At 42.4% G+C, this 21,334-nt stretch overlaps 1 protein-coding gene and 1 non-coding gene across 2 annotated transcripts; one reads left to right on the forward strand and one right to left on the reverse strand.

Moving 5' to 3' along the window:
• The first annotated feature begins 1,446 nt into the window (after nucleotides 1–1,446).
• On the forward strand, nucleotides 1,447–13,133 carry LOC118792448 (PR domain zinc finger protein 1-like). The gene is made up of 7 exons (XM_036550301.1): nucleotides 1,447–1,530; nucleotides 3,558–3,785; nucleotides 4,368–4,487; nucleotides 8,508–8,760; nucleotides 10,934–11,895; nucleotides 12,131–12,259; nucleotides 12,555–13,133. The coding sequence occupies exons 1-7, from the start codon at nucleotides 1,447–1,449 to the stop codon at nucleotides 13,107–13,109; spliced, it is 2,331 nt and encodes a 776-aa protein (XP_036406194.1). The 3' UTR covers nucleotides 13,110–13,133.
• An 8,065-nt stretch (nucleotides 13,134–21,198) lies between these two features.
• Nucleotides 21,199–21,270, reverse strand: trnae-cuc. Its single transcript has one exon. It is a non-coding gene; the product is annotated as a tRNA-Glu (tRNA).
• Nucleotides 21,271–21,334: the final 64 nt, after the last annotated feature.

The following is a 21,334-nucleotide window of genomic DNA, read 5'->3' on the forward strand; positions in this document are numbered from 1 at the left end:
GTGCAAGAAAGATGCTTTCCGTCTTTAACTGGAGTTAAGACATGGCTCTTTTATGTTGATAATGCGTTTGGCTCTCCCTTGTTAAATCTATTTAGCATACCGATGTTTGGCAGTTTTCTTCGCCTTGGCTGTCAAACACGATTTGAGCTATTGCAGCTACGGTATTCAACACTCGAGTCATGCGTGGATGGATGATTTTTGACTTCTCGTACTTTAATCTAGTTTCGTTCTTATTCTTCGCTAGTGACGAGTGCATGTAGCTGTTTTCTTCCTCCTATTCTGTCACTGTCTGATAGTTTCTTTAAACAAATTATTTCGCCGTTTTTTCGACTGGGTTGACATCCGTTGAGTGGTTGTACTCTCGGCCGGACACGGGTTGTGGTTAAATGAAAGGCTCTAGCAGGTTCCATTTTAGCGGTGCAATGCAATCCATACAGCACAACCTTGACATCTACAATAAGATTATTTCAGACTACAGCTGTCGGAGAGCTATATCCCATTACCGCCCATTCAGTGTTTTATGTGTTCCTCACAACCGCTTTAAAAATCATCGAAGTAATTAAATGATATGAAAACGGTCACAAAGTTTTTACTTGATATCGAATATATTTTTGTTGTCCTATGGCTTCGTACTGAGCTAATATCGATATCTGGATTTTTTAAAAGTTACTGACTTCATGCAAGACATGCATCAGATGTCTTAATCTTGTGCTGTAGAAGAATGTGATTCCCACTTCAGTGATGACTAACAGATTGAAATTATTTACTGAAGCAAGAAGATGCAAAGACTTTTAAACGGTTCACCCCATTCTCATGACCCTGACAAAAAAGTAGAACTGTGGTTTTAAAAGTATTAATCAAAACATAATCAATCAATCCAAGTAAATGCATTTTTAAAAGCTGTTGTAATACACATGTAAGTGTTCATTGTTTCCAAGGATCAATTAAAACAACTGATTACGTAATGATAAAGAAGACATTTCAAGGGGAATTACAGAAAGGCACTAATGCAACATGCTGGTGTACAGAGGTGGTAATAATAATTTCACATTGATTGTTGAAGGCCTCCTTACACATGACAACATGAAGTCACTCACTATTTCGTGACCCACAACAAATCTGCTTGAAAGTTTCCTTTTAGTTTTTAAAATTTGAGCTTTGAAGACCAGTAAAGATGGAACCAAAACCTTAACCAAATCAAGTTGCTGTAATGCTAGTGTAGTTTTCTAATCTTCAGTGATGGTCAATGCTGAATATTGAACACTTCCCAGAAAAGAGAACGAATTTGTAGGTTCCAGTTTGAGTTCGTAATTCAATCACAGGTACTAAAACATTACTGTTCCCATAACATTACTGCAACGTCATGACATGCGCTAGACAATGGCTGCGGATTAATGATGGAGTGCTGATTAGTTTCAAAAAGGGTTTGCTGTGACTGGAGCCCGCATGCTGCCCCAGGACTGGGGAGGCGTTGAGCAGGAGTCTGTAATCGGACGTCAGCCAACAGGAAGCGGTCGAGATGGAGTGGTTGTGAGTGATGTGGTCACAGAGCTGACAGCTGAGTCAGAGGAGGGGAGTCACAGGGGGACCACCTCATGCACACCACACACACACAAATGCACACACACACACAGGCGCGCACACACACACACACACACGTAGAGCACATATTAAAATCTTATTAGGTCTGTGTTTGGAAGAGAGGTGTCTAACAGATCAGTTTATGATGCAATTGCTCACAATACGGAGGTAGTTATTCCTGTTATTAGTGTTATTTAGCCCTGTTATTAGTGGTATTTTTTTCTGTGCCTCACTAGCATGTCAGTACCTTGTAAGCTTTTACAGGTACATAAATGTAAATCAATTTACATTTTAAAAATTGAAATTGAGTGAAACAGGACATGAGCAAATATCTTAAAACATTCGGAAAAACTCCAGAACATTTTTGCCAGTGTTGAGCATTGTCCCATGAGTCCTTGAGAGTGCATTTGAATTTCCCCCGGACTTTGAGAGGACCACAGTGCCCTCCACAGGACATGTTGATGGCAAAGGGAATGTTAAGGAACAAGAAACAGCCGTGCGCAGCTCCACACTGTACAGCTGTGATGGATGTGTCATCACATCACGGAATGTTCTGCTATAGCCAGTCGAGTGATGGAGAGGAAGCAGAATACTCCTCTCTCCCTTTAATTAGATTCACCACCCCCACAAAATTCCCAGGAGGTCCAGCATACCAACAAACCACGGCATAGGCCTACATTCCTCATTAAGTTGAAAGAGCTGTCAGAAAGGGGAGAGTGCTATTGTCATGTGACTCTCCAGGTGAAAGTGCTGGTGCTGTCTATCTGGGACACCTTTTTAGAGTATGACTTTCCCGGGGAGGAGTCACAGAACAAGGAGTGAGAAAGAAAGGGGGAGAGAAGGAGGAGAGTGTCACATACTCATTTAGACACTGTGTAAGGTACATGCACACACATATAAACCCATACAATTTGATGAGTGTTTAATTATGGATTTGTGATGCATGCTTTACAGTTGGTGATGTAAATCGTGGGGACAATTCATTTGAACATTTTCCAAAATGTTTTTCCTCTGAATATGATACCTCACAGCTGTTTTTGAGCCATACTTGAATGTAGTTTGAAAATGAAAAACTCAGAAGAAGAAAGAAATGGTCCACTTGCAGCCTGAGGTAGGATGATCTCTAATGAGCCAGTCCTCGAGTCAGATAATCTACAATGAGCCCAGTCTGGGTCAGTCTGAATCGAGTTAGAGGAAGTGTCTATGATTTTACTGTGATTACCGGCTTCCTCGGTGAGCTGGCTCCAACAGAACGGGCAGGAACTGGTCCTCTTGCCAGGGGACTTGTTATGGGATGCGGGTTAGGATGTTGGCTAGCCTTTGAAGCTTGTTGGAGACACAGTGGACGGTGGGAAAGTTTGCATGCCCTTCTCCTTCTTGGGAGGGAGTGGCAATTCCTCTCCACCTTTGCTGCCACCCTACATACAGTTTTAGCTCCATTCAGACACAGACGATACTTCCTTCCTTGTCCTTCCCCTGTTTATGTCCACACGGCCAACAGGGCAGAGGCTAGGGGAGCCATTGGTGTTTTCAGTGACCCAGGCCTGTTGTGAAGCACTGTGTAGATACCCCATAGGTGATGACATGGTAATAGTAAAAAAAAAAAAGGACAGTAAACCGTTAATTAGCGGCAACCTTCATGCTCTGTAGAAGAGTTTATAATGACCTTGACCAACTGGTGTAACATGTTTCTTTGCCACACTTCCTTTTTTGAATGATTGCTGCTTTTGTTTGTGTCATGATGGCATCTCTAACAATCAGAGCAGCACAACCAGTACACAACCAGTGTTTGACTTTTTCTGGCAGTGACAGCATAGTACCGCCCAGCGCAGGCAGTTCAAACTGCTGCTTCTGCTCAGTGGTCTGGAGGAGGACAGGTCAGCCCTGCTTTTCTGCATGTCACTCCAGAGCCCACAGGCTGGAAGGTAGCGGAGCTTTCCCCTTTCACCTCTGGCTTTCTCCTTTCACCCTCTCAGCAGAGTGTGGCCATGTTGTCCACTGAGGAGTCCCCCCGCACCGCTGACCACGTCACAGTGAAAATGGACGCGCGAGATGAAGACCTGTCGAACTGGACAGAGGCAGAGTTTGAGGAGAAGTGCACCTACATCGTGAAGGACCATCCATGGGAGGGGGGCAATCTGACACAGGCGAAGGCGTCTCTGCCCCGGAACCTTCTCTTCATATATGCTCCCAGTTCAACAGAGGTAGGTCCTCTCTTATTTTTCTAAATCCCTCTTTCTCTGGCTCTCTCTTTCTCTTTGCATGATTCATACATATGAATCTATCCTCATGAACTTGAAACTCTAGCTTCACACCTTGATGATTTTATCACTATATATTAATGAGCCACAATATTTGATTAAAAAGTGTAATTACCTCATTAAATATCCAGTAGATGAGAACCTTGCACTGCAAGCTATGAAATCCATCCTCACTATTAGGATATTAGGATTTGCCTTTCTTTAGACACATTGTATACTTTGACCATAAAGGCAACATATTCATTGTTTGCTTGATTCTCCCTTTCATTAGGTGATGAATGATGTTTGATTTTCATTTTCAGTGATGTGAGAAGTGACAATTGCAGCTTTGTGGTACTTTGAATGCTGTCTACACTATCATTCAACCACTGGATATGCTGTGGTTTCCTCTTGATTGAGATGTGGTGCTAGTGTCCAAATGACATTATGATATTGACCAATTGCAGTCATATATGATGTTGAACTGAACAAGACCGTGTTGCCTCTGTCACAACTCAGATACTAATGACCTAACATTCTGATCAGGTGATTGGAGTTGCCAGCAGAGACTACATTCCAAAGGGGACCCGGTTCGGCCCTCTGGTGGGCGAGAGGTACACTGCAGAGACTGTGCCCAAGGATGCCAGCAGGAAGTATTTCTGGAGGGTGAGTAATGATGGGTGGTTTAGCTGTTCTTTTCCTGTCTTTGTTCGAGCCATGTAGGTGACTGATGAGATGTGATTTTCTGTTTGATATAAGCTGTAGATCTGGTGGAAGTAGTGAGCCTGGTAAAATAATTGCCTAAACATCTGTGGCTCCAAGCATCCATACATTTCAGGATATTTACGTCCTGCTGGAACTTACTGTCCCCTGGGAAGACTGGATTGAAGAAGCCAACAAGTGCAAAAAGGGCTAAATACGCAGATCTCGTTACAGAGTGCTAGAGCAATGGCTGGAGAGCCCGCTGTGAGCCAGTCGAAGTTGCGTGTCGGGCCTTTGCTGGCCATTCACTACAGTGAACTCTCAAACTCCTTGGAGTTAAAGGACTGCAGTGCAGAAGAGCCACCAAGAACATTCTGGAGGCTGCTGAAAAGGCCTTGCAGTGGCTGTGGATCTGGAGGGGGGATCCATGGAATAGTGCACCACTTTGACACAAGTCGGGGCTTGATCACCCCCGGCTGGGTCGCCTAGGCGAAGCTGTCTGATGATTAAAGACCCCAAACACCCTATGACCCTGAGTTCATCACTGAAGATGTATCCAGGTACCACCAGAAGGTGTATGTTAGAACACGTTTTCAAATAAGCACACTCACCATGGTTCCACGTTGGTACACAAACACAGTGTCTGGCTAAAGTGGTCATGATCTCCACCCCTCAAAGCAGTGACTGCAGGAGCTGAGTGATCGTGACACTTGTGCAGTCTCAACAAAGCTGGGAGAAAACAGTCTCGTTTCCTTAATTTCCTTAATTCACTCAAGCCCTTCCTAAGTGTCAATTCATGCCCGCAAATGAAGGCTGATTGTCATCATTAACACCAATCTTTTGCCAATGTGTACTATCCCCTCGCTGTAATATTCTCTTTACCAATGACTATCAAAGCAGTTATCGTCCCAGATATATATTTGCATATTTACATACTTTATTTTGCTAATGGCTCTGTAATTGTCATTCTCCTTAAGGAGACAGCACATGAGCAGGTACTAGATGATTTTGTAAGATAATGTATGAGAACTGAGGGCCAAAAAAAAAAATCAAATCTGACCCAAATCAAAGACTGTACATTCTCATAAAACTAAATGAGTTTGGCATCATTATTATGAGAAAAATTATGATTCTCCCTTATCGCCTAGTGCACAACTATTTCTGCTGTCAATGGTTTTAGGATTGGAAAGACTGTAAAGATCATTAGTAAAATCATGGGGTAATATTAGACAGATGTTGTCATGGTTCTGATAGCACAGGACCCCTGTCATCGTTTGATTGAAGAGATGCAGCCTGGGGGACTTTCCAAGTTTTTCAGAAAATGTTCTTTTAAAATGGTGAATGAAGAGAAGAGAGGAAAGAGTGAGGTAAATGCTCTTTTCCAAATAAACAGAACTCCATTTTTTTATTTGTTTTCATGAGCCAGCTTATGTTGTTGGTCTTTAGCGCACAGGGGGATTCTATGAGGTAAGAAAAATTTCTCTTTCTTCCACCTTCTTCCATCCTCCTCCACCTGCGATAACGCCCCACAGAGGCAGGGCCTCCCCTGCCAGTAAAGAGAGGGAGCTGTGCATCTCAGGCTGACTCAGCAAGGATGTGGCTTTCAGCCAGGGTTCAGTTCTGGAGGCAGCCAGACGAGGCGAGTGTGTAGAATATGTACTACTAATACAGCGTGAGCTGCAGGTAGTAGACTGTTTCAGCAGAGAGAGAGAAAGACTTGAGAGGGAGAGAGTGCACTGTGTTGTGGTTTTGCGAACATGAGCGTGAGAGAGAGGAAAGGGGAAGGGCCATTGTGTTGATGCCAAGTTAAAAATATTGAGGGTTCTTAGAGTCTAAATCAGAATATAATGTTGACCTGTAGTACCATACCAGAGAAAATTGCAAAATAATGTCCAAAAAGGATGGAGTCTATACATACTAAGCTTCAGTCCTGTTTTGCAATTGAGGAACATGCATATGTGTTTTGGGTTTTTGCTCCTTTCTATATGATGTGGATTTTCTGCCCTTCTGAAGTACATAGTATCAGTTTTGAAATCAATAGGAGCGGCAAATGTAGTAACTACAGTAAATCGCGAAATGGAAAGGTTAAAAAAAATCTTTTGAACTTTTGAAAGCACCTTCACTCTTGTGGAGATGTAATGATGCGGGTGTTACTGGAAGTGACAGGTTTCAAAGTACGCCCCCTCCCTACACACACGCACACACACACGGTCTTCGCTCCGTTATCTTTGCAGTGCCTTGTGCAAAAGGGTATGATGTTGACATGGATCCTGCTTTAGTTGGACCTTAATGACGATTATTGTCACCAAGTATTTTGCACACTCACGCTACACTGCGTGGGTTGCGTAATGCTTCAGGTCTGGTGAGGCATAGTCATCAGCTCAATAAGCCGTGCATTTCTAGACAGCCAGAATTCTTATGAGCAGATCTGGTGAATGGGGTTATCGACAGCCAGTAAAAAATGACCCTATTGGACAGACTTACAGACAACATCATAATTCAGTTCTTGAGGAACAGCTGGGGAATACCTATGACAGTGACGATTATCAACTTTTAACTTTTTGGACCTGCTTGACTGTTTCTTTGTCTTATCAAGTGTGCCAGGTATCACTCACAGTTGTCAAAGACAAGACTCACATAATTTATTTGTGGTATAACCTCTTGGTATAACTTGCAGCCTGCCCTGCCTCTGCCCTGTCAGTCAAGCCCTCACAACAAACCCACAGGTTCCTACCCCAGTATAAGCATGTAGAGAAAAATGGTCAGATATTTCTTTAAAAAAAGGATGAAATTCTGTTTCATATTATTGTCATTTAGCAGAAAATCTTATTCAGAGTGGCTTACACAGGTTACACTTTTCCAAACTGTATTACACTAGACTATACACAACATACTACAGTCTTCTGTATACTACTACTACTATACTATAGTAGACTGTATTGCCAGATAGTTGCAGAGGCAATTTAGGGTTAGGAGCTTTGCCCCAGAAGTGCCCCAGCAGGGAATTGATCCGGCAGCCTTTCGCAATGAGCCCTGCTCATTACTACTGTGCCACACTGCCAACCAGTTGTGCTAGTCATTACCACTACGCCATACTGCTACCCAGTTCTGGTGTAAATCTGCCAACCCTTTTCCCCTTTCTAATCAGATTTTATTAGGAAACATTTGAAATCAGTGAAAAACAGAACAGTACACCATATTTCACTACATTTAATTCATCTTCACTTCTATAGTGGGCTTCTGAAGACTCACCCCTTCAGGCAGGTGCCTAAACTTGGATATGTTCTGAAACTATACAGTTAGACACTGGCTATATCACTATGCCAACACTTCTATGACCTGACAGCTTGATTTTTCTACAAATTCTGTAATATTAGTTACTGTGAACATTACTGCTATAGTTAAAATGACAAATAATGTTTAATATTTTACGTTTGACATTCTGGATTTTTTGCCTTTCTTTCACGTATACTACATTTGACTCACCTGTTGTGCAGACACCGCAGCCTGGCAGCCAATAAAGGCTGGCAATCTGATGGAAAAAAAAAAAAAATCAGTGTTATGTCATTGTAAGTAGCTGCAGAGAGATGGGAAAAAGAATGAGGTTTCATGCTGATTCTTCTGAGTCTACATTTGAGTACTGCTGATGTTACAGTGATTGGGTGACTCAGCACCTGAAACTTTATAAGATGTGCACCAGGAGTGTCTGTCCTCTGTCCGTCTGTGTGGAGCAATGAGACTCTGCCTGTGTGAGTGTGCATAGCTGGAGCTGTAGGTGCAGAACCAAAAAAGGGTATCTTTCATACCTTACATGACTATGAACAGGGAGGGAGGAACAAGCACATGGTGATATGAAATGCTAAATTAAATCTACATGCATTCAAGAGAAAAAGTCAAGCTAAAGGTATTTATACGTCTGCAGTTACAAGCTCATTTTTTCTTAAGGCTGCATTCTCATGTTCTCCCCTGTCTCTGTGCTTACAGATCTACTCGGAGGGTGAGTTCCACCACTTCTTGGACGGGCTCAACGAGGATAAGAGCAACTGGATGCGCTACGTGAACCCGGCCCGCTCCAAACGAGATCAGAACCTGGCAGCCTGCCAGAACGGCATGAGCATATTCTTCTACACTGTGAGGCCCGTTCCCCCGGAGCAGGAGCTGCTCGTGTGGTACTGCTCTGAGTTCACCCAGCGTCTGCACTGCTCTTCCTGTGACGGAGTCACCATGGACAGACTCGGTAAGTCACGACCCGGTTCGATTCTCAGACCTGACCCAGGCTGTGTGTCGCTTGCACTGTCCCAGCCCACTGTGCCAAATAAGGCTCTGATCTTGGCATGTTTAAAATGTTTAAAATTGCTGTTGTTTTTTTCTTTTTAATAGTCTTTTATCTTGCACTAACCAACAGAGTGTGTGTGTGTGTGTGTGTGTGTGTGTGTGTGTGTGTGTGTGTGTGTGTGTGTGTGTGTGAACAAATCTGTCTGCACAAGCTGGAAAGGTAGTTTTGGTGAAAGAATAGATCCACATCTGTCTGTCTTTTCTTATACTCTGGCTTTGTGTTAGCCTCTGAATGAGTGGGGCATTAGTGTGGGTTGTTGTATCTGACACCATGGGTCTATAGGGTGGGATCAAATGGAGCAAATGCTTAGTGGTGAGTGCGCCTTGGGTCTGAAAGTGGTGTTTTTGTTGAAAAAGAATTTCTGGACAGGCCTTGTAGTGGTGATATTTAATTACATATTCTTTAATGCCTTCATTTAATTCTGTAAAATTTTGAGTCAGTGTTACAGATTGCCTCATACATTGTCTGTTTCCCAACTGGTATCAAAAGGTCACACCCTGGGCCATTTCTGAGGAAAAATTCTGTCTCTGGGTGTGGCGAGGTGCAACGAATAGACAGTTTTACAACAGTAACCAACGGAAGTGGCTTGTTTTTTTATCAGGAAGCAGGAGTCGCTGCAGGGCCACATCACGTTAAAGTACAGGAGCCTCTCGGGAGAAACTGCCCAAGAGTGGACTCACAGATGGGCAGCTGATTGGGGAGTTGAAGAATTGATAGTTCAGTGATATGCCTCTTGAAACACTGAGATTCTCTTCCTGTCTCTATCTCATTCACACACACACTCAGACAAACACACATACAGCCCTAATCAGCACTGTGTACCTGTGACAGGGAGGAGTGGCATGGAGATGGGGGTGCTTGCGGCTGTTTGGCACGACTCCTTTATTTATTTGTTCCTTGAAAAGGAAAGGGGAAGAGACTCTTGACTACTTTGACTACTTGAACTTCCTGGCGGGATGGACTGCTGACAGATGAATGTCTCTGTATTTGCCAACTGTTTGTTTCCTTGGAGTTCCGCTGAGGGCTGGATTGACTCTGATAGGGTTGAACTCTGGAAGGTTCCGGTCTGTGGTGCACGCTTACAGGTAAACTAGAATGTCTGCATGAGAAATAGCCAAGAATGTGTCAAAAAGGTATTTGAAGGCAAATCTGGCTGTATTCTGCCCTTATCTTCTTCCTGATCAGTCTCCATCATCGTGGGTGAAATATTAGTTTTCAGAGAGCGTCAGTACATCAACAGTAGTTGTTTCTGCTCTGTGTCTTGTTATACTTCAATCTACTGAGTCAGATGGAGAATACCACAGAGCTGTAATGCTCGCTATTACGTTTTTCATTTTTGAAGCGTTTATGAAGTTTAACAATGCAGACAGAAACACCAGAGTTAGCTAAACAGAAAGGTGATTTCTTTGGGTATGTAATATAAATGCACACTGGACATTGATAAAACGTGACATGTCTAGATCTGGTAAGAGAGGGATGCAGTGCTTGCCATTGTGTTAGTGACAAACTCTCATCAGGGCTCATTTCTTCTGTGTGTGTGTGTGTGTGTGTGTGTGTGTGTGTGTGTGTGTAAATCTGCTTTTTAGCATGGCCATTCACACAGCTGCCAAACACACAGCTTTTGAAACAACACTGTGCCAAGATATCCTAACTGACGAGTTCAAAGGGACACTTCATACATTCTTTTTAACAGTACACTCTGGAAGTGCTTAGATAACAGTTGTCGAGTGTAAATGCTGAGAAAAAAATCTTCCCCTCAAGGGCTCCTTTGTTAACAAATGGGACTGAATGCGTGGGTGGGGCAGTGCAGGCTAACGGGCAACCTTGCTTATCAGCCTTAATTCTCTGACTATGTACTAAGACTGCCTGAGTGAAGCAGACTTGACCTGGTAAGCAAGGTTAGCTAACAACAAATTCAATGCTGCCCTTGCTCCTGTCTTATCTGCCATTTTTGTGATACCTTCTCATGATTCTAGCAGTTTTAAAGCTGGGTGATAATTGCACTTTCTTGTAACCTGAATAACTGAGGGTTTGTGTGACAGTGGTGGTGATGAACTTTCTGTTCTCCCCACAGAGCAAAGTCAGATGGATGTGAAGCAGCAGACTACTGAAACCATCTACACCCAGGAAAAGAGTCTAGGAAAGAGAGAGTTCAGAGAGCACAGCATCTCTGAGATCCTCAAGGGAACCTGCAAAGAGCCCAGCAGGTCCCAGACCATATGTCCGCAAAGTCTGGACAGCCCCTTGTCTGTTAAGCGCAGCCAAGAGCCCAACTTCTTCCCACGTGTGGTCTACCCACTGCACCCCCTTGCTAACCACAGCTACTGGAGGGCTAGCTCCAACTCCTCCACCCTTTCACTCAGCTCACCCATTTCTGGCAGCAGTCCAGGCTGCAGCCCCAGCCTCCCCTCCTCTCCAACGCCTGCCCTCCAGGAACACAAGCACAGCATACCGGACTCCTCTGATTTATACAAGCAGGGTTTGGGACACTACCTCTGTCGCACGCCTACTAATCGTCTATATCCCAGCCCAGTTTACCCAGGTTATGTTTTACCTCACTACCCAAAGGGCTTCAAGAATGTCTTCCCCCACATGTACACCCTCTACAACAACATGCAGCCCCCCCACCTGTCATGCACACCAGACATGCTGCCATCTGAGGGAGGTCAGGGTTTCCTGTTCCCCCCCACAAGCCTGTACAAAGACTTCCTGCTCCCGCCCACTAATACCTGCAAGGACTTCCGGCTCTCAGGACCCACCAGTGCTTTCTCTTCCGCCACCACCCCAGATGATAAGCCTCCCCACAACCCCGACAGCAGGTCTCCCACTGCCAGCTCTGCTGTTTCTGCCAACCCCGTGCCCACCAAACGCACCTCCGCCCTGCCAACTGCCAGCAGCAGAAGCGATGCCCTCACCATCAGCAAAATGAAGCGCGGCTACAAGACGCTGCCCTACCCACTCAAGAAGCAGAACGGCAAGATCAAGTATGAGTGCAACAACTGCGGCAAGACCTTTAGCCAGCTCTCCAACTTAAAGGTGAGAATCGCCTCTTTAGCATTCAGCTGTCACGCCTATAACATTTCTTCATGACTAATGATGAGAGAAAATAGTTTGGAATTTGATACATTTTATTGTTATACCTAGAGTCATCAGAAAACTAAGCTTCTGTGTCTGCATAGTATTGAAAAACATAGTGCTTGTGTTTTAATACCTGTGTGGAAGGGACTTTACTTGATTTGAGACATCCCTCAGTCTCCTTACTTGTCTACAGGTACACCTTCGTGTCCACAGCGGGGAAAGACCCTTCAAGTGTCAGACCTGTAGCAAGGGCTTCACTCAGCTGGCTCACCTGCAGAAACACTTCCTGGTCCACACTGGAGAGAAACCACACGAATGCCAGGTGACAGCATGCACACTTATATCCGTCTACCTGATTATCTGGTTGTCAGTCCACCTCATGGCTTTTACGCATAGCCACTGTGTTTCAGAGAGCTGAGACGACCCAATTATTCTAGCTGTGTGGGCAAAGAGACAGTGCATGGAGTTGCTTCTCATTGAAAAGTTTTTCTTTCTGTAAAAAATGATGTAAAAACATGTTGGCACATGTTCTTACTAACCCTGAATGGAGAGGTGTTACAGGGAAACCTGTCACAGTGGCTCATCCCCCCTGTCTCATGTGCTCTCCCCACCCCTAGGTATGTCACAAGCGCTTCAGTAGCACAAGTAACCTGAAGACTCACCTGCGTCTGCACTCGGGCGAGAAGCCCTACCGGTGCAAGCTGTGCCCGGCCAAGTTCACTCAGTTCATCCACCTAAAGCTGCACAAGCGTCAACACGCGCGCGTCCACCCACACGAGTGCCCGCACTGCCGCCGGAGCTACATCCACCTGTGCAGCCTCAGGTTCCACATGAAGGGCTACTGCCCGGCCGCTCCCCCTTCCTCTCCTGCCAGACTCTCCCTGGACGAGATGAGCCGCATCAACGAGAAGATTGAGCAGTTAGACCTCAGCGACAGCACCGATTGGCTGGAGGAGGCGAACCACGCCAACGTGAGCTCTTTGGTAGAGATGCAGATCCACAGCATGATGTGGAAAGAAAAGGACCTCAGAGCCTGCTCCAGCGAAAATGGCAGTAAAAGGTTGCACTCCTCTGGCCATGAAGCCTCGGTCATCAAGCTATGCCACAGGAGCCCTCTACCTCTTCTCCCCATTGAGTTCAAGCAGCAACCCCTCAAACTCATGGACCATTAATCACCACCTCCTCCACACTCCTGTTATTACCAACCATGATTTGAAACTCATTGTTTTTCTTTCCTCTCAGAGCTCAGGTGTATACAGTAATGTGTGTCCTCTATTGTCTGTATTGTGAGGAACATAGAATCTCAGGACATAAAGTAGCATTGCTCTGGGCTATTAATGGTCATGGTCTTTCTAATTCTACTAAAGACAGGCAATACCCATAGTTAATATTGTTGTTTGGTCTTTCAAAGTTATTTTATTATATATTGTCCTTAATTTATTACAGAATGTATCAGACTAAAATCATATAAGGGAATAATGTTTACAATGATTTACTGTTGTTGAATATGTTTTATTTGTTTTTTTTCATGCTTCTGCAATATGTGACCATCCGACTTTCTGTCTTTCGATGTTTAAATTTACTTTATTAAACTCAAGGCAGAAGTGTTTTAGTTTGCTGTCCTTTCCCCCTTGATTTACAGCCATGTGTTCAAGTCTAATAAAAAAAACAAGAGAATGTACTGTTTTACTGTTTTGTGTGTGTGTTGAGGGAAGAGGAACCAGCTGTAATCTTTACTGCTACTCGAAGAAGACGAGGAAGACAACAGTACTAGAATATTTTTGTAGGACAGAGACTTAAAGGGGGTGATTTTGAAGTGAGACTTGACAATCCACACCAACTGACTTTTTGGTCATTTGATGTTGGATATTGGATCAGGTTTCCTGCTTAATTTTTAAATGTTATATCTTAATCTCAATATAATTGAACAGTGCAAATTCAGACTGTTTACTGTTCAAACATATCTACACAAACATTCTTCATTTTTGAAGTGCAGTGGAAGCTTCTGAAGTACATAGAAGCATCCAAAAACTCTGGTATAAAAGGAAATAACAGCAAATTGTCCTCCACAGATGAAATCCAGAAAAACAAATTCTCAACAAGAAGATAATTCACCAAATTCCACTGTATTGTCCATTATTTTAAAAATTAAGGTTATTGGTATAGTAGCAGTCCTACAAGGAGAGGACGCAAGTATATCTTGCATTCACAACCTATGAGACAAGAGGTTAGGCAACTCCAAAGGCAACAGAGGGAGATCTTAAAACCAAACTGGTGTCTTCTGGTTACATACTGCCAAAAAGTACAGACAGCTGTACAACAGATGACTGTTTGCATGATTGTGGCATTTGTAGCTAGGTCACAAAAAAAACCCTCCTCTGAAGATGAAGCACAAAAAGAGGCACCTTCAGTGTGGCTTTGACTCTAGAGACAACTGGAGGCATGACTTGTCAACAAATGAACTACAAATTGAGCTTCACTGTGGTCTGTTACAGGTCCTGGAGTCTTTGTTAAGATAGAAAAAGTCTCCGAAACATACCAGGACATTTGTGATGAAACTGAGGTTTGGCCAAATTTTAGACATTTCAAGCATTTATCCAAATCTACAAAGAAATCATTAATTAAGCACAAAATCAAAATCGAAATATTTTTATAAACCTTCTATAAACCAATCCAATATTGTTCAAACTCAAGGGAGCAGGTCACAAAACCAAAATATCTGAGGAACTTGCAGCAATTCTGTCTGGAGAAATGGTCAAAAATCTCCCCTCAAAAGTGTCACACTTCATGTGGAGGGTTATGTGGCCCTCATGTTTTCTGGACCATGTTTTATGTAGGAACAATGTGACTTTGATCTGGGAAATTATATAAGATTAATGTATGTGATGTATTAATTTGAAGATCCAATATAAATTATATATTTATACATAAAATAAAATTTATACATACAAGAAAATTTCATATATTGTCTCAAAATTGACTGTCTCCCTACCTGAATTCCTACATTGTTAAGGTCCAGCACAGTTTCCTCCTGTCTTGAGCCTTTCACAGGACTTTTTCTTCATATTTACATGACTGTTTACAAAGTTTTGTGTCAGAGGTTTAAATTATGATATAAATAATCTATCAGCCATTGCCTGTGTTTTGTTTTGCTTATTTTTTTTCTGAGATAGTATGGTTATATTTCACTGAGACCTGAGAAGAGAGTGCAGATTATCGTAACGAAATAGCTGTATCAAAAGGTGTGTTAAAAGTCATTTAAAGTGAACAGAACTACAGGGCAAAATACAAAGAATAAACAGTCTAAGTTTAGGTGCCCTAACAACAGATGAGATGATTTACAACCTCATTCTTAATAATAATAAGCCACACTTTGAGCAACCACACTAATCAATTAAAAAATTAAAAACTCATTCTGCTAAACTCCCACAGCAGGTTTTGGTGCTGTAACACCAAAATCAAACCACAGTTGTCAGGAGTCCAGATAAACCACATATACCAGTGACTAGAGTGGATAAAGCTATGAAGTAAATGTCAACATAGTACATATTCAGGTCCCACAAGGATTCAGACCAGAACTGACGAACTAAAAGTGAAAAAAATAAAATGTTAAACTGACATTTTGCTCAATATTACTTACGGCAAGGCACTTTATAATCTGTAAACCTCCTTGCTTATGTTGTTATGACACAGCTTTTTCTCTGGCTGGTTAAGTGAAGGAATGCGATGACAGTTGTCCTGCTGCTGAATCACCATTCTGCCGGGCTCTGCCATCTCCAGCTCATTTGTGATGCGCTGCCATGTCATTTTGAAAGGTCTTTGTGGGCACTCATTTCGATAGCATTTTATGAGACAACACTTTCTTCCTATAGTCAATGAAATGCATCGTCCAGAAAGACCAGCTACTTCGTTTCTGAAGCAGTCTCAACTAAAAGGTTGCTGTATTATTTAAAGGATCAGCAGCAAGTTATGATGATGATGGTGGTGATGATAATGATAATGCTTTTTTCATTATTATTATAGTACTTATTTTTATTAAAGTACTGCACATCTTTGCACTAACCTACTTTTAATGTGGTACTGAAAGACACTAACATCTTGTGATAAATAAAAAAAAAAAATCACAAGAATCTTATCTTTTTTATGTATGTTATGTTCAGTATGTTCAGACTGTTATGTTAACGCTGCATGGTTTGCAAGCAGGCTCATAGTCTCACCATCAATGGTCAAAGCCCCCTTGGTAATATGGCTGTATACGGAAGTGTGTTTTATAAAACGGTTATGGGGTATATAAGGGTTCTTTGCTCTGACCTGTTAATGGGGGGGGGGTGTAATATTTATCATTAACTGGCAGCACTAATTTATGATATATAGGTAAACAGTATAAACTCCAGCGGTTTATGCTTTTGCTTTCAGCTACGTGCTCAGAAATTGTATTGGCTAGCTAGCCTGAACTGAAAAAATTATGTGATGGGGTTAAAAAGTTGTTGTTTAACAAAACTAGTACAGAAAGAAATTGCTCATAAATTATGAAAATTTGATATGGCTATAGCAGAATGTATTTTTTGTCTGGTTTCCAAATCCACCTGTAGCTGTATTGGTACTGTTCTAATGCAATACAGTGCTTAAACCTTCATGGTAACACCTTCAGATACACTAAATTTATTTTTCTGTAAATACATTCACCAGATTATTTTGCAAAATTTGACTGGTTGTCCATGATCTCATGATCCTTGAGAATTATAGAGGCAACAGTTTTTGTCAGTTTGCATATTGAGATTGATTATATACATTGATCTAGCATTAAGATCAGGAGTTAAAATGCTTCAAAAAGAATTAGAGTTGAGTGGAAATATTCAATCCTTCTACCACATGCAAAACCTAAAATATTTACAGTAAAAATCAATTTGTTTGGTGCTATTATTAGAATTTGTTCATCTTAGGTTTTGGTAGGAAATTACACAGACTTGGTGTGTGTGTGTACATAAATAATCCATGTGTTGATTTCCTGCAAATGCTGTGTAACGTCTTAAAACAGGAATGGAGAAGACATGGTGGGAAGTTAAATTAACATGGTGATGCTGAAGTGTGTATTAGGGTGAATTTATGAGCCACATGGTAGCAACGCTGTCATTTTGGTTATGAAATAGTATCACCCCTCCTCTGCTTTCTACCACAAACAGCCAACCTCAGGTCCCAGCCAATTCTGACTCAACGAAACAATGTATGTGAAAAAGAAATATGCTGACTCTAACAGTCACACATGCACACATACACACACACAGACGCACTCACGCACACACACACACACACACACACACAGACATGTAATTAAATATTAAAACTATAATATAAAATACTTGCTCTAATATCAGACAAAAATATTTAGAAGACAAATTTCATCATGTGCATTTGTCTGTGCAGGGAGATGGTGATAAAACAGTAATGGCATGCGAACACACACACACCCTGGCCCCAGCTCTGAAATCTTTGGTGCTGAGAGTGGTCAACAACTGTGCTCACCATTCAAATCAAAAAACAATGCACAAAAAATTTGTAATTAACTGCAGTAAAAGTCTTCAGGTGAAGAATTTGAGAAAGACAAATGTTGAGAGAAAAGGAGACACAGAAAGAAAGAGAGAGAGGTGTGGGAATAGGTGACAGAGTATCAGAGGACTCCTTTCTGTCCAACTGGTCACACCACTTCTAGTTCCTTCGTGGCCCTACAGGCAGAAATCTGGGACCTGATGTAATGACAGGATAAGCTACTGTGAGAAAATGAGGGGCCAGTGCCAGGGCAGAGAGCTGTCCTTCCACCTAATTCTAGGTACAGTGGAACTTCAATTATCTGTGACCAGATGACCCAGACGTTTGCTTAACAATAAAGGAAAAAAGTGGAATCTATTGTATGTTAAAAAGTAAAGGGAATACTGAAAACTTGAACTGACATGGCAGCAGCATCAGACTTTTACATCCATGAATGAAACGCAATATCAAAAAGTGTAGAGGGTAAAAAAGAAAATTATTGCGTTGTTTGAAGACACAAAACTTTAAACTTAAAGTGAAAGTAGAATGTAGAGTGTGTACACAAAGCTGATAATGAATTCAATATTTTCAATGCTGGTACACAAACACTACACAACACTGTTTGAAATGAATGATTGGATAGTTCTAGATAGTGCTAATTGATAAAGCAGCTCGGTCACACAGATATGAAGTTAGTTTTACCAAGGCAATACTGAATACTACGGATATGAGCATTGATGTCTTTATCACACGCCTATGAATAGCTAATATGGAGACAGTTCTCTCTGAGTCCCGAGCCACCTGCCACCCACTACCTGTTAGAGGCAATGTCTATGGTCCATGGGGGATCTCTAATCTTGTGGATTTACAGGCTGGTCTGGGATCAGATGATGTTAGGCCTGTAACTGATGAATTTTATTGATGGACTTTCACCTTCATGTCCCCTTTCTCAGACATAAGTGAATAATGTACCTCCTCGGTTCTCCTTTCATCCTCCTTTACTCTTTCTTTTGTTGTATGAAGAGGCCCCTCTAGCCATATTAACCTGTCTCCCTCAATGACACGCCCTTTCTCTACTTGCTCATTGGTGGCCCTGACAGACCAGCATTTGTTTTGCTTGTTTGCTCTTCTGGTGTGACATCTCCGATCTAGATTTTGACTTGTTTCCCGTGATGTATCCTGAACCATCTCAGAAGGGCATTCCAGACTGAGGAGACATGGGTTAGAAAGAGCAGGAGTCAGAAGGGATAGAGACTGAGGGGCCAGCAGACACTAAAACAGTGAGCGATGCCACAGCAGGTAGGTGACAGTGATTGTGACGCTAACACTGTTCCCACTTGACAAGTAGAAGGGATCACACACCTCATGCTCATATTTCAGCCCTGAGGTGTTTCTCATCAGGTTAATCCAAGAAAAGAGGGAGAAAGACAGAGAAAGAAAGAGATGGAGAGACTGGGCCAGAGAGTAAAAGAGAAATGAGTGATTTGTGGAGACAAATTAAGAGGGAGAGCAAAGGTGAGTGTGGAAGGTTTTATGGAAACTATACCAAATATTGTTGCAGCCCAGGGGGTCTAGCAGCTAGGGTCTTAATCTGTAGCGGAGCAAGCGTGGGGGGGGGGGGGGGGTCAGAGGGCGCGGCCAGTTACAAAGGGGCGTACCTTGGGCCCAATCTGCCTGACTGAACATGCATTTTTGTTGTTTAGTTGAATATTTTGAATAAAGTTTGAATAAAGTTTGCTTGTGTGTTTTGATTACGGCAAAAAAATAAAAAGTCAGACTGAGGGCGTAATGGTTTCAACCGAACCCTAGCTAAGTTTCTCATCGGGATATTTATTTTGAATGAGCAGAGACACAACAGAGTTACAGAAAACTTTATTCGCTGTCCAGTATCTTTGTGTAAGTGTACAAACAGGAAAATTACGCCCTCTGTTTGAGTCCCAAAGTAGGGACTAGGCGATCATCGGCTGTCTTGTTTTATTTCCCATCACTGTCACTGCTGACGGAGCGGCGGTATTTAAAAATGGTCTCACGCACCATTTATATGCACCTGAAATAGCACACCTCATTGGAATCCGCATTTCTCTCCGTTCTGCCCTTCCGTCTCCGTAAGTTTCCCCTTGGATCTGTCTTGCACCTCCATATAGCCTAGAATAGGCTGTATAAGAGCCCACTACAAGTCCTCGCTCGCTCTCCAATGAGCCATCAGCTCCGCCCCTGGTCTTAATGTGTGGGCATGGGAATGATGCTCTCAGCTGTTAGGTCCCACAATGATTCTGATGTGGAGGAACACATTAGTGAGTGATGAACTTTGTCAAACCAGAGGACAGCTGTCTCTGGCATACACCCTCTCGCCTTTGTTGCTCAGGCAAAAGAGGGGGCGAGAGATCAATCTGGTGATGTGCCAAAATACACAAACACACCCACACACAGGTGAGAAAAGGGTATACTCTTCCGATAATAATTTTCTGCACTGAGGCATTTGATTTTCACCTAGATATTGATGGTTACAATGTGTCAATAAAGCTAAAAAAAAGTCTTCACTTGTTTTGATTTCAGCCTTTAAGACACCAAAAACAAGAAACTGATGAAAGCGTGTGTAGGCTTTCTAGATCCACTGTACATACAGAAATTAAAACGCAAATTCTTTGACTGAGTGTGCTCACATTGCTAAACAATTAAAGACTTTTATTCAGACAGAAACTGAAACAGAGAAAGACACAAACAACTCACCCTTTTTACCATTTCCTTTCATAGTCCTGTAAATGACCAGGGGGTGGGGCCACACTCCAGATTCTTCTAATCCTCTGGGCTCCCCCTCCCACTTCCCTCACCACCGCTAAACTTAAGGGGGGGTAACTCGACTTGACGCAACTATCACAATGACGTGGCGGGGATTTTGCTCATACAAAACAAAAATAAAAAGCACCTTCTACCCTCCCAATTAATCATAATTAGGATTGGCATTGTAATTGATTCTTTGGTGTTGTTACTACTATAGTCACAGCTTGCTGGCCAAAAAAGAGGCCATAAACCTTTCCTTCATTATGGTCTCTAAAAGTGGTCGCAGTATAGCTACCTCAACAGTATCCAGAGGAATGGCATAAAAGGCTTGAATATTATATAAAAAAAAAACATATATTTACCTTGCAATACTTCAAAAACTGTGGTGAAGTTGAAAGATTGTTGTATGGTTGGGCTTGCAACCCAGTGGTTGCAGGTTTGATTCCATGGAGGGGCACTTGTTGAGTGCTTAATCTAAACTTTCTTCAGTAAATCTAATGGCATAAATGGATTTTATCCATCTAAAAACCTACCTTTGTAAGATTTCCTGAGAAGAGCATCTGCCAATCAGCCAATGTAATGAACTGAGAGTGAGTCAGGTTCTGGCTACTCTGAACGTTCTTTTATCCTTATATACAACGCCATCTACTGGATATGATGAACATTCCAGAATGATTCTTTAGTTTAGAAATCACTATCACATATCAATCCGACGTAAGGGAGAGCTCCCCAAAATGGTACCGGCACACAGTACAGGTATTTTAGCCGAACAGTAGGGATGTGCATTTTGGTTAATTTTATATTTGAATAATATATGGCTCGATTCCTTCAACGTAAATAATAACTCAATGCTAAAGATCTGAAATTATCTATGACATTCTGCATGATGTGTAGAATCTCAGTAGGTCCTTCTTTTTAATGTTTTCACTCAACCCTTTAAGCTACAAAAAGCTATTCCCTGACCGGGAATCGAACCCGGGCCGCGGCGGTGAGAGCGCCGAATCCTAACCACTAGACCACCAGGGAAGCACACTGAGAGGTTTGTACTGTGTAAATATGTCATTGACATGTTTTGCTAAGGAAAAATGTA

Source organism: Megalops cyprinoides, chromosome 17, assembly GCF_013368585.1.
Source record: "Megalops cyprinoides isolate fMegCyp1 chromosome 17, fMegCyp1.pri, whole genome shotgun sequence".
NCBI classification, from domain to species: domain Eukaryota; kingdom Metazoa; phylum Chordata; class Actinopteri; order Elopiformes; family Megalopidae; genus Megalops; species Megalops cyprinoides.

Excerpts from the sequence above, each read along its gene's own strand:
- LOC118792448 (XM_036550301.1), top strand. The coding sequence starts at position 1,447 with ATGCTGCCCCAGGACTGGGGAGGCGTTGAGCAGGAGTCTGTAATCGGA. Across the intron at positions 4,488-8,507 it reads GCAGGAAGTATTTCTGGAGG|ATCTACTCGGAGGGTGAGTT; the intron begins GTGAGTAATGAT and ends CTGTGCTTACAG. Across the intron at positions 11,896-12,130 it reads GCCAGCTCTCCAACTTAAAG|GTACACCTTCGTGTCCACAG; the intron begins GTGAGAATCGCC and ends ACTTGTCTACAG.